Source organism: Sander vitreus, chromosome 9 (assembly GCF_031162955.1).
Source record: "Sander vitreus isolate 19-12246 chromosome 9, sanVit1, whole genome shotgun sequence".
Classification (NCBI taxonomy): Eukaryota; Metazoa; Chordata; class Actinopteri; order Perciformes; family Percidae; genus Sander; species Sander vitreus.
Window position 1 is genome coordinate 31,714,336 of NC_135863.1, and position 13,350 is coordinate 31,727,685.

General features: G+C 42.5%; 1 protein-coding gene across 3 annotated transcripts in view; it reads left to right on the forward strand.

Moving 5' to 3' along the window:
- Positions 1-13,350, forward strand: part of scfd2 (sec1 family domain containing 2) — a 114,719-nt gene that overhangs the window by 91,222 nt on the left and 10,147 nt on the right. For all 3 annotated transcript variants that reach the window (XM_078259722.1, XM_078259721.1, XM_078259723.1), the window contains exons 6-7: positions 4,175-4,320; positions 11,474-11,608. In XM_078259722.1, coding sequence (XP_078115848.1) covers positions 4,175-4,320; positions 11,474-11,608 — 281 coding nt within the window. The remainder of the gene's footprint in view (positions 1-4,174; positions 4,321-11,473; positions 11,609-13,350) is intronic.

The window sequence follows — 13,350 nt, forward strand, 5'->3', positions numbered from 1 at the left end:
TGGCAGAATACTGAACCTTGTTTGAGGGTAAATTAGCTACACCATATATTGTACCTGACACCGTAACATGACTGTAACATTACTTCAACAGTGAATATGTATGCCTCGTCTTTGAATGCATCACTTCTCTCTCTGCAGCACGTTGTTTTGCTATTTGTTGATTTGGATGAATCCCCATCCAGCTCCTTTCATTAGTGACCCATTCCTCTGTGCTGCCTCTGGTTGGTAGCTTCCACCGTTTGAGCGTCACAGGTTACACTCACAGCCCTCTGAGTAACTATTGCTCACCTCCGGCTCTGTTAGATCTAATTAGGAAACTCCTCAATCAACCCATTTCCTGCCTTGGCTTTTATTTGGTCTTGTATCAAGAGCAAACTACATTCTCTCTCCCTAATCTCTCTCTCTTTTAGCCGCGCAGTGCTGAGTCAGTCTTAGATATTACATTGTAAACAAGTTGTTGACTATTAAAGTGAGTTGTTTTCGGAAAGTAGATGTGCATAGACGTAGGTGGCATTTAAGCTGTTGGAATGACATGTACTTACCATTTCCCATCACTTTCACAAAAGGTGTAATCATATAGGTGGACAGTCAGACAGCCAGGTGGTTGTTAAATAAGCATTTATTATGCTTACTGGATTTAAACAAACCGGAATCAAGCACATGTCTGCGTGAGAGCCATCAGAGAGTGTGTGTGGTGTTGTAAATGTGGTGTGGTGCCGTTATGGTGGGTGGTGTGCGTGGTGGTGTCACGTGAGATGAATTCAGCCACAGGTGTTCAGCCTCACAGCCAAGCTGGATGTTCCCCAGCACCCGGTGCTGCTCTTGAACAGATCAACATCTAAACCACAGATTGCCTCAGCCTGCCACAGCCCCAGAACTGGTCCCGGGCCTGCACTGTATGCTTTGGCAACAAGTCAACCAGCTCCAAAATAGCAGACACGTAAGCACAGATTTACACACCTCCTCCTAGCTAACCCTTATAATGTATCTAGCCAGTGCACACCTGCCACAAACACATAGAATATACACCCAACCTAAGCAGTAGGTGTCAACACGTGGTTACTGCCAAACATATGGAATATTTACCCAACCTAAGCAGTAGGTGTCAACACGTGGTTACTGCCAGATCATGTCACTAAATTTACATCCTAATTGCATGTTGTATTTTCCCATTTTCTTGTATCGTAGGGTTCTTAAGCAGTATAAATGCTCAGAGACAAACATCAGTTGTAGTTTGTTTTGTAGGATGCCTTTCTCCTCTGCGGGTGTCTGAAAAGATAAGACCCACATCTGACTGAGTCTTCACGCTCTGCTCCATCAAATAGCCCTGCTGTTATTCCTAAGAGTTTACCTCACAGCCAGGGCAGCGCAGCAGAGCCAACCGCCGGGCCAGACACTTTACATTCCCCAAGACAGAAACTCAAAAACAAAGATTCACCGTGCTAAATTTGATATAGTCCACATGGGAAGGAAAAGGAACTAACGGAGAACAAATCCAAGGAGATTAAAGCCTGACAAAGTCAAGCTGTTCAGTCGACGTTATCTAAATGTGCCGACATTGATATATTCAACATATACAATGTGCCCAAGTATTCATGCAGGTCAGATTTCAGCCTTGTAAGATAACTTAATCGATGTACAGTTTGTTACAAGCAGTAACAGTCAGTGAATTAAGTGAGAGTTTTACTACATGTCATGTTCTGGTTAGATCTTCCTTTCAACAGTCATGTATTACTCCCTTTAATTGTGTCTGTCTGTGCTTTAAATTCAAAGTAGGGCTGTGTGATATGCGAGTTCATGCGTTATATCATCTTCACGTAAGAGCTTTAAATGAGTTTCCGGGGTTTGATTCTAACCCTGTGGTGACAGAAGTCAAGCATAGGCTTTTGGAGTCAAGCCTGATTAGTACAATCAAAGTTGCAGCACCTGGCAGTTCTAGCTACCTTTTTACTTAGAGCAAGGCAGTTATACTGAGCAATGGAAATGTCCCCGTTTGTTAGTATGTTCTATGTTCTAAAGTATATTCCATTTTCTTCCTGCATTTAGTTTTTTTTGTCATTTGTATCATAGTCTCGCTTTGCCAGACCCTCCTCCAAAGCACGCTGGAGGAGGGTCTGGCTACTCCACATAGCATTTGGGGATGGGAGGAAAACATGCTCTGGTTTATTGGCATTCCTTCAAACCAGTCACAATTGTCTTGGGCGGTGCTATGCACCGGAGAAAAGCCGCTGTGCTCGGGTTAGGCTCGGAAGGAACTTGTTTTGGTGGAACATGTGTATGTTTAAAATTTGTTTTATTTGTGCAACAGAAAACTCAGATTGGACAGATAGTCTAGCTAGCTGTCTGGATTTACCCTGCAGAGATCTGAGGAGCTGTTAACCATAGTCCTCACAAATCCACCAGAGTTTAAAATGCCAACACAAAGGAAGCCCAAGGCAACAGATATCCGGCCTATATGAGTGTGAAATCCGGCGGATTTTTCGGTGGCAACGGAGCAATCCCGGAAGTGGAACGTCAAGGATATAGACTATTTGTATCATTACATCTTTGCACTATTGCTGTTTTTAGCCGTGCTAGGAGCGTGGCTCTAGGGATGGTGTCTGTCTGTTGGTCCACTACTTTGGTTCAGACTGAAATATCTCAACAACTATTGGATGGATTGCCCTGACATTTGGTACAGCCATTCATGATCCCCAGAGGATGAATCCTACTGACTTTCATGATCCACTGGCTTTTCCTGTAGCGCCACCATGAGGTTGAGATTTTGTCCAATACAATTGTTTATGACCAGGTACCTGCAAAACTAATAACATTTCACCCTTGGCTGACTTTGTGTTTAATGCAAATTAACTTAATGTTAGCATGCCAACATGCTAAACTAGGATGGTGAACATGGTTAAAAGTATACCTGACAAACATTAGCGTGTTAGCCTTGCCATTGTGAGCATGTTAGCATAATGATAGTAGCATTTAGCTCAAAGCATAACTGTGCCTAAACTTAGCGTCAATGAGCCGCTAGCATGGCTGTAGACTCGTAGTCTTGTTGCATCATTTCATGTTAACACGGTAAACTGTAAGTTGTGTGATGTTGTGCTTGACCTATATCATGTTTTATTGTTTTATGTCTTCCTCTCAGCTAATTTTGTTGCAGGTCATCAAAATATACCAGTTGTGTTTACTATGGTGCATGGTCCCTTGAATCAGCATATAAGCCAGTGGACCAACATAGACTGAGAGGAGGACACATTAAGTTGCTTCTGTAGTTTTAATCTTCTTATCCCAGCACCAAGTTCAAAGCATCTGACTGGGAGGAAGTGGGAGCTTAAAGTTCCTGTCAGTGAACAGTCTGTCATAGGCTGAGAATTATTCTTTTAAAATCCATATATGCTACATTGCTTTGTAAAAACCACCATTTGCAGCACTGATGGTGGAGTGAGTCATCATCCTTGTCCTTTGTTTTGAACCTTTCAGAGTTAGCTATGCTGTTTGGGTTTATTCAGGTTTCTATTTGTTCTATAACACAGCTGACCTTCCTGTTAACAGAAGGCAGCTACATTCCTGAGCAGCGCCAGAGGGAAGCGCAGGTGCCAGTCTGCAGACCTACTTTGCCAACAGCGCTGTAAACAGCCTGCTTGGCTATTATCCTTCTATCTTCTTTCACAGTCTCTCTGTCCTCTCTCACTCTGTCCTCTGTTCACTTCACTCTCTGTTTTCTCCTTTTATCTCATGCTATGAGGGTTCGGGTTAGCTTGGGTAAGTTGGGTTTATTTCGCAGCAGGCCCTTGCTTCCCTACGCACTTCTTTAGAAAGGAGGGAACATTAGCTTTTGATTAGACGGCAGTGTTTTCTGCTGGAATAAAGGAGCTCTTGTCCTCTCGCTGCCATGCGTTTACTTTGATAATTGGTTCCAGCGCACACCCAGCTGAGAAAATTATCCACAAAAAGCAAGATGTTACATCTTGCAGGCCTTTTTTTTCCTGCAGATGCAATTGTTTTTCTGCATGTTTAGCTTTCTTCTGATTTTATGTGACTCTGCTGTACAACCTGTCACACTACAGTGAGCTTTCTTACAAATGCAAACAATTTTCCTCTGTTGTCACACTCTCGACATTATATGATTCCGTTTTTTTTTTTTTTTTCTTCATTTAGTAAGTAAGTGTGTTTGTGTTGTCAGGTTGTGCGAACCCAGAGGAGCTGACCACAGAGCGAGCCCATTCCACGGTGGAGGAGATGTTCAAGACCCTCCGAGGTTTGAGCCACACCAGAGACCACCTCAAGCAGCTGCGCTCGGTCTACACCCCCAGCGATGGAGTTCACCAGGTCTTAGACACACAAACACAGACTGTCAACATCAGAACACACACACAAAAACCACTAGGGCTGGGACCATATGCTTTGGTCCCGATTTGATTCTTTCACCATACATGGGTGCAGATTTGATTTGTATTGCGATTCGATAGTATTGAGTATTGCGATTTTCTTTTCCTTCTTTAACAAAATCAAAAGTTGAATAACACCCTTCTAGAGACAATATATCATGAGACATTTCTAAAAACTAATTGTTTTCTAAAAAGAATGCACGTCACATGTCAGTCAGTCAGTCTGACATTAATTTTATTTGTAAAGAAGTACATAGTCTCGCATTGCCAGACCTTCCTCCACAGCGCTGCGGAGGAGGGTCTGGCTACACACACAGCATTCTGGGATGGGAGAAAAACATGCTCTGGTTTATTGGCATTTCTTTAAACCAATCACAATCGTCTTGGGCGGCGCTAAGCACCGCACAGAGCCATGGAGCCTCTGCAAAACAGCCTCGGTAGGGAACTTGTTTTGGTGGAACGTGTAGTCGTGCAACAGAAAACTCCGATTGGACAGATAGTCTAGCTAGCTGTCTGGATTTACCCTGCAGAGATCTGAGGAGCAGTTAACCATAGTCCTCACAAATCAGCCGGAGTTTAAAATCCGGCAATGGAGCAATCTCGGAAGTGGAAGGTCCTGGATATAGACTAAGAAGTACATAACATGGATTTTCTCCATTTTCAGCTTCCGCTCTGTTTTGCTGATATGATATGATGTAGTCGCCGTCAGCGGTCCCATATCAACAGAAAATATTTAAGTGAATCATTGGTAGTAAAATAAATAAATAAAAAACATTGATTCTAGGGAAAAGAATTGATTTTAAAAATTGTCACAATAAATCACAATACATACGATTTCAGAATTCTTTTCCCCCCACCCCTACACACCACACACTTTGTGTTGCAGGGTGGTTCCCTTTAGGTGGCCAAATCCAACACGTCTGTTCTGTGATCTTTCCAGTCAAGGCAGTCACACGCACATCAACTGCAATCCACCATCGCAGCTCCAACAACATATCTAAATTATATTCCCCAGCACTCCTAAGAAAGGCAGAGTAATTAGTTATTTAGTTTCCCTTGTGTATTATTTACCTTTTTTGCACTCTTGCTGTGGCAGTAGCACAGGCACAGACTTAGCAGAACGTCCCTGACCTGTATCACCTTTGTCTGCCTCCAGCTTGCGTCACAGGGGCACACAGCGCAGAGAGGGAGTTCACTGTGAGAGCCTCTTCATAAACCCCCTCTTTTCTTGGAGCTTATGTAACTAAGAAGGGCGTCTGTGTGCATCTGGAATCTATGTCCACATTCAATGCTCCTACCTTTTCTTCAGGACAGTCAACAGTTCAGCTTCACCACCGCTGTCCTTCACTCTGATTGGGTAGTTTTTTTAAAGAATTATGCTGTATGTCAGGAGCATAAAGGTTAGTCGATGAAAGTTCAAGACACTTCACATAAACAAACTAGAGATGAGCTTTACAACAGCAGAGACTTCTATGTCCTCTTTTTGTCTTTTGTTGTCTCTGGAACCTCCTTTAAATGACCTGGATGGAGGTTTGTATTGTCCCAATTCTTACATAAGCCATGTCTCCAATCATAAAGCCATGAGGTACAAAGCCTTGTTCTCATTGGAGGAGCTGAAGGTCTAGTGTTCAGCAGGATTGTGACATACAATGTTTGAAATGTTTTAAGCTGTAAAACAATATCATCCATTTTCATGCTATTTAAAAAGTTTTAGCCACGTGTTACATTTTGTTTTCAGCAATATACAAACCATGCTTAAAGGAAAAGTACATCATCTTTGGACAACATCTACACAGCTAGCTAGCAGCTGGCTAACCTAGCTTAGCTCAAAGATTGGGAGCAGTAACTTACTAGAGTCTCTGCTGGTTGCCAGGCAACTGATCCCAACCAAGAAATGGTCCAGCGGCACATAACCAACTGAAAAATGTTTTTTGTGCAAAGCTAATTGGCTGCTGGCAGTAGCATGGGCGATTTTAGACCCTTTTTAGGGGGGCTCAAGCCATTTCATCTCAGCTCCCCTAAAAATAACAATAATAAAAAAATTTAATCAATTTTGGTGCTTCAAGGGAGAGTTTGCGATATGTCTGTTAGTGACAGAGGACAAACAATTACAGGTTCAAAGAGCTTGGAACAGGTTTAATATCCTGTGTGTCTGTAGCCGATGCTGTGCACCTGTAACCCCGTCAAGGAAAGGGTTAACAGAAACATATTGTTGGCCAATCAGAGGTGGTTGTGCCAGACTCCCGCCTTTAGCTGAGTCTCTATCTGATCTGTCAGAGGGAGAGCAGGAGACGGTTGTAAAGTTTTAACGTTGGTAGTCTCCAGAGAAGAAGTTGGTCATTTCATGGCGCAGATTAGAAACGTAAGCACCTAATTTGCTGATAGTTACAACATTGTGTCAAATTAGTCATTATTACTGTGACTTATAAAGTTTCAGGTTTAGTTAAAGGTACTCTAAGCGATGTCACGCGTTTTTTAGGTTACAACATGTTTTGTCACATACAGCAAACATCGCCTCACTATCCGCGAGCTGCCGCTCCCCTAAACTCACTGTAAAAAAAGGAGGGAGGAGCGAACTGGGGGGTTTTAGAAGGTTTTAGTGCTGAATCTCATTACTCCATCTCAGTGGAGCTTAATGACCAAGCATCATGTCATCTTTGTCAAACTGATTGTGTGTGTGTGTGTGCGTGCGTGCGTGCGTGTGTGAGTGTAGCATTGTGTTTCTGTTGGGACAGAACTGTCTGTCCCTGTTCCTGCTGGATTTCATATAAAAGGAGAGCAGCGTGATATCTGTCAGCTACTGAGAAACATCAGAAATCCATCAGCCTCTCTCAGCACTCATCCTCTCCACCAATAAAGCCAATACCTGTTGGTCAAGATGTCTTCCTCTCATTAAAGAGTTCCCCCAGAGTACAGAGCTCTCCTTCTCTGGGTTAAGACTTAGGTCAGAGGTTTTTGACATGGGTCTTTACTGTATGCTGATTTTGTTTTTCACAAAGCCTGAAAATGACATATCAGCGGACATATCATTTGTATCAGACAACATCACAGTTTCTCCGATGGCTCCAATCACGCTTTGTTTATCCCAGTCATAATTCATCAGACCAGCAGACAGCAGTACATGGGCGGGCATACACACTTGTGACTACCTACCAAAGGGAAAGTGCATAGGCACGTTAGAGGAAGCTGTGAGCTATTGACTGTGTAAAATTGATTATATCTATAATAAACATTTTCTCTTATGGCTTTAACCTTTCAGCCGTTACCGACTCAGTTGCACGTGAGTACTGTGTGAAGCAAAACTTAAGGGTCAGTTCACCCAAATGGAAAAAAAAAAAACATTTGCAATTAACACTGTAATCTAGTCAAATTTATAATGAAGTTCTCCAGTGCGGTTCTTTTTTTTTTTTAGTCAAGTTATTGAACATGTTAAAAAAATACAAACACAAAGTAAAACTCATAAGCAATATAAAAAAGAAAAACAAAACCGAGTCCTCAGCAACATATAAGCAACAAATAAACAAGTCAAATGATATTGTTCACGTTTCAAGGAAGAGGTTAAGAACTTTTCTGGTCCTACCCTCTCTTAATTTTTATACAGTATTTATAGATTTCAAAAGATTCTATTTGCATCCATCAGTGTCCATGTTCAACTTGGTCGGCTTAAATAAATCAAGAACGTAATGATCTGAACTGATGAATCAAAAACCATTTAACAGTCCACAAACAAGACTTTTTTTTTCTTTTCAATCCTTTAAAGGAATAATTCAACTTTTTTTCCCCCCGGGCCAGTGAGACAACCAGCAGAGACTCCAGGAAGTCATTGGGCACCGATAAGAAATAGTCCAGCCTGTGAAACCACAAACTGTACACCCTTTGTATCGGCCTCGGTCTTTGTATGGAATAAACAAGCGAGATGGGACATTTTAATTAAGCTTTCGGAGGGCACATGCTGTACTCTTTCTTAAATGAGATGCATAGTACAACTTTGTGTTATGATTTTGACAACAAACACATTCCAGTCCCTTCTGTTCTTTGCTCTGAGTGTTTTTGATGTTGTCACTGTGTTGTTTTGGAACATTCATTTGTTCATTCACCTCTATACAAAAAAAATATTTGTGGGAAAACTGATACTCAGGCGTGTGTGTGTGTGTTTTAGATGAATATTTAAGCACTGGCATTATCATATGACTAATTATAATATTTTTTTCATCGTGTGGGTGCCTGTGGTGGTGAAATGGGATTGCTTTTAGCTTTTTAGGATAGCGGATGAAAATGGAGCGTGTGGTGTGCGTGACTGTGGGCCGGATTGGTTGTTTATGGCTGCGATGCTGTTGGTTGTGTATGTGTGTGCATGAGCCTGTTATTTAATCGGAGGTGAATCATTAATGTGTTTACTCCCAGCTTTATTTGTGCAGGCTGACCCATGCATTAAAGTCATGTTGGTAGAAGTAAACGTTGGACAGCAGGATATCCCCAGGCCTAATTTGGCTGCTCCTCAGGGACTGGATGAGTGGGAGTTGAGAATGATGCATACTGATACTCTATATTGAGGTGAGAGGATGCCTGTGGGCAGAAACACCTGGATGCATTAGCATTTGGACAACTGTGTGTGTGTGTGTGTGTGTGTGTGTGTGTGTGTGTGTGTGTGTGTGTGTGTGTGTGTGTGTAATGCTTAAATCAACAGTTTGGTCGATGGAGTCTTTGCCAAGTGTCCAGATGTTCCAACAACATCCAGAGGAAAAGTTGTGTTCCATACCTTGCTCACCTTTTGGCATATAGCCTTGATGTGTCACCAACTCTGGCCTCATGTAAAATAAGGAATGTAATCAGTGTTCCAGGACTGGAAAATACTGTATTCAGACGCTCTATTTTAAGACTTTAAGACTTCTGCTATCCAGAGTACTCAAATAAAGCTCTGCCGAAGCTTATCTGAGTCTTTATTGTTCTCTGATACAGCAAACTTCTCTTCCATGAAAAAAAAAAAAAAATCTGCTACCTTCGAGGCCTATAAATGGTACATTCTGTCCTGGGTAGCTGGGCATAAAAAGCTGAGTCATTGTCACTTTGTTCACCTTGTAAGAATATCAAAAGCTATTTGTGAGGCTTTAGTTGAGGTTCTGCAGTTCAGCTCCTTCAAGGACATTAAGATTTTATTGAAACCTCTGCTTGCTTTTCACTGTCAAAACGAAAAGTGTTGCACTGAATGCTAGGCAGCTCATAACTATGGAAAGGTGAGCCAGGTGCTGTTGATTGTTTTTGGAGAGGCAGGTTATGTCATATGATGGTGTCAATATGTTTATGTTCATAGGAAACTATGACTGTTTTTCATCAGCTCGTACACTCTCAGCTTAATCCAAAGTAATCTAAAGTATGGCTGACCTTTAGCATTAAGATGTGTTTTTCTCAAACGGCTTAACCTCCTCTATTGCTAGGAAAACAAGACTACAGCCATGCTAGCAGCTCTGTGAGGGTGTACTACATGCTAACATGCTCACAGTGACTATGCTGACATGTCTGGCAGGTATAATGTTTACCATGATCACCATCTCAGTTTAGCATGTTAGCATGCTAACATGTCCTACTGGGGTCAGCTCTATGTTCCCACAGCCCAATTGTCCCACAGCCCTATGTTCCCACATTTCTAAGAATTCTTTTTTCACTAAAAATTAGGCTGTATGTTCCCACATTTCTAAGATTCTAAGACTACTAGCCGGTCAGAAGCAGAGTATGAGGGCATGCCCTGACAGTAGCTAAGTAAGGACTACTAGCCAGTCAGAAGCAGAGTATGAGGGCGTGCCCTGACAGTACCTAGGTAAGGACTACTAGCCAGTCAGAAGCAGAGTATGAGGGGTCCTGACAGTACCTAGGTAAGGACTACTAGCCAGTCAGAAGCAGAGTATGAGGGCGTGCCCTGACAGTAGCTAGGTAAGGACTACTAGCCAGTCAGAAGCTGAGTATGAGGGCGTGCCCTGACAGTAGCTAAGTAAGGACTACTAGCCAGTCAGAAGCAGAGTATGAGGGCGTGCCCTGACAGTAGCTAAGTAAGGACTACTAGCCAGTCAGAAGCAGAGTATGAGGGCGTGTCCTGACAGTAGCTAGGTAAGGACTACTAGCCAGTCAGAAGCAGAGTATGAGGGCGTGTCCTGACAGTACCTAGGTAAGGACTACTAGCCAGTCAGAAGCAGCGTATGAGGGTGTGTCCTGACAGTAGCTAGGTAAAGACTACTAGCCAGTCAGAAGCAGCGTATGAGGGCGTGCCCTGACAGTACCTAGGTAAGGACTACTAGCCAGTCAGAAGCAGAGTATGAGGGCGTGCCCTGACAGTACCTAGGTAAGGACTACTAGCCAGTCAGAAGCAGAGTATGAGGGCGTGCCATGCTAGCAGCTAGGCGAGCATTATAACATGTGTTCCAAAGTGACCACGTTTGTCTCTAAAGTAAAGGCTGGACTACAATAGAGCTGTTTGGAGCAGTTTGTGAACAGTGTTTTCTGTTGGAGATGGTAAGTCCCTTTGGGGGGGACTTTGGGCTTTTTCACTTTGTAAACCTATGACATACACAAAAAGATATATAACCAAGCCAAAAAGCTTAATATGAGCACTTTAATGGAAATCATCTAGAATTCTATTTGGGTATCATGTAGTATCATGAGTATAACATAATGATGGTTGTGGATAGTTTTGTTGGTACCATTGAGAAAAAGGTATTTTCTGAAAAGACTTTTTAAAACTTGCAGACCAAAGTGCTCTTTTAAGCCACATCTGACAGTGCAGGATTTTTCCCCTTATTGCAGCAGTGTTTAAGCTCCTCTTTTGGAAGTGACTCATAAGTTCGCCGCCTGTTTGGTCAACCACAGCTGTTTATAACTCCTCTGTCGCTCACACCCACGGCCAGCCACACAAACATGCAGAGGCTAATGGAAGGGCCAACTGCTCTTCAATCACATTATATCATACACAGATTGTTTACTGTAGAATATCACACTTGACACATCTATATTTAAAATAAAAAATTAAACATTGTCATCATTCGGGGTGTTTTTGGGGTGTTACCTAACTGCCATGTTTAAATGTGTTGTTTGGTGTTTTGCAGGCGACCTATCGTCCTTTCCTGCGGCAGATCCTGGAGGAAGTCTTCCACCCTGAAAGACTTGAATGTCCCGACATCGAGCACATGTCTGGAGGCCTCACGGACCTGCTCAAGACCGGCTTCAGCATGTTCATGAAGGTCAGACCTTGCTCATAACTCACACACACACACACACACACACACACATTTATATGTAATGGGGTCAGCTCTTTCACATCCTCTTCATCGTTCTTTTGCCAACCCGCTGTTGACAACAAAGTGCCTTCTTCCATTGATTGAACTTGACCTGATTTGACAATTTGCTGAGTAAGCTTCTCTCATGTCTGCACCAACACGGTCTCACGGCAGTTCGTGTAATTGTCACGTTATTTTGAATCTATTGATTTGTTTACAACAACACGCTTATTGGTCTGCACATATACGTTTACCCTCGTAGTCCAATTAAACCATCAAAAGCAGCACTATGTGACGTGTCTTTACCCACCGCTTTTAATTCTTCTTAGACACAGAGATGTTTGACATGGCCAACAGATCAACCAGTCAGTCTGTTTTATAATCATCACTGCACACACATTTGCAGAACTTTTCACGTATTAGGTCGGCTTCACACTGCCTGCGTGGCATGAGCGTGTCAGCTGCGTGGCGTGTCCATTTTTATTTCGGCTCCCATGGTAACAGGTTGGAGCTTGCACACTGCCTGCGTGACACGCACGTCTCAGGCGCAGCTCGAGCTGCGCCGAAAACACGTGCATGCTAGACATACATAGAACAGACGCCTATTTTTCATGCGACACGCAAGCGTGTTGGAAGCGTTTCCAGGCAAAATAGAATACAAAAAGATGTGTATATGTCATTTTGACACAAATATATATTAATAAATTACATTTTGATGTTTGAAAGTCTCTAGGTTTTGACATAAATGCAGATATAAATGTAATTTCAAAAAATAATAATAGTTATTGATTTTCAAATATTGCACCTGTCAATACAGAACGAAATATTCTGCCGTCAATACTGCCGACGTTGTCTTTGCTGTAATCAAAAAAAAGTATATATTTATGTTTAACATGAAGTATACTACTGCTTGAGTGCATTTTATCAATGGGAAACATACATGTGTACAGACAAGGCTAGCAGCAGCAGCACCGCGTCAGACATGTTTCTGATGTGCAAAGACATGGAAAAATCCACACAGCCGCCACGCAACAGAAACGCCACGCTCACGCCACGCAGACAGTGTGAAGCCGGCCTTACAGTTACTGCAGTCAGGAGCTAAAAGAAAAGCACAACATAGGGACCTTTCACACAAGGATCACACTTTATAGGGCAAACAGCCACGTGTCTCCACATGGAGTCACCAGCTGCTTCTTTTCATTTCACATTTAGAAAGCAGTTTGCTTCACTGCGTGGGCTTAACACCCCCACCATGAATGTTCTTTATAACATGCCGAGTGGTGCCTCTGTTGGTAACATGTTTAAAGAGGCTTTTTTTGACCCGAGGAATCCAGAGAAAAAATCATTTGCCTTTCTGTGCCCTCATGGTTTATGAGTTACCAGTTTAAATGTACAGTGCTTTACAAATGGCTCTATGGTGGCGCTGTTGGTGACTTGTTTGAATATCTCGAGCAGATGCCAGCGGACAGTATGAAGCCTTGTGTCATGTCCATAGAAGTGTTTTACTATTTTATTTAGATTATAGCGCCACCTATGGGAAAAATGGCATGACATTTTACACACATGTTCAGGGTCCATATCTGCACGTTTCCCCAAATTTGGTTGCAATTTTATGTTGCATTGCAGGGACAAGGCAGTGTTTATCAATAGGCCATCCCTTCAGAACTTTGTTAGCCAGTTATATCGGTAAAAACAAATGCACGCAA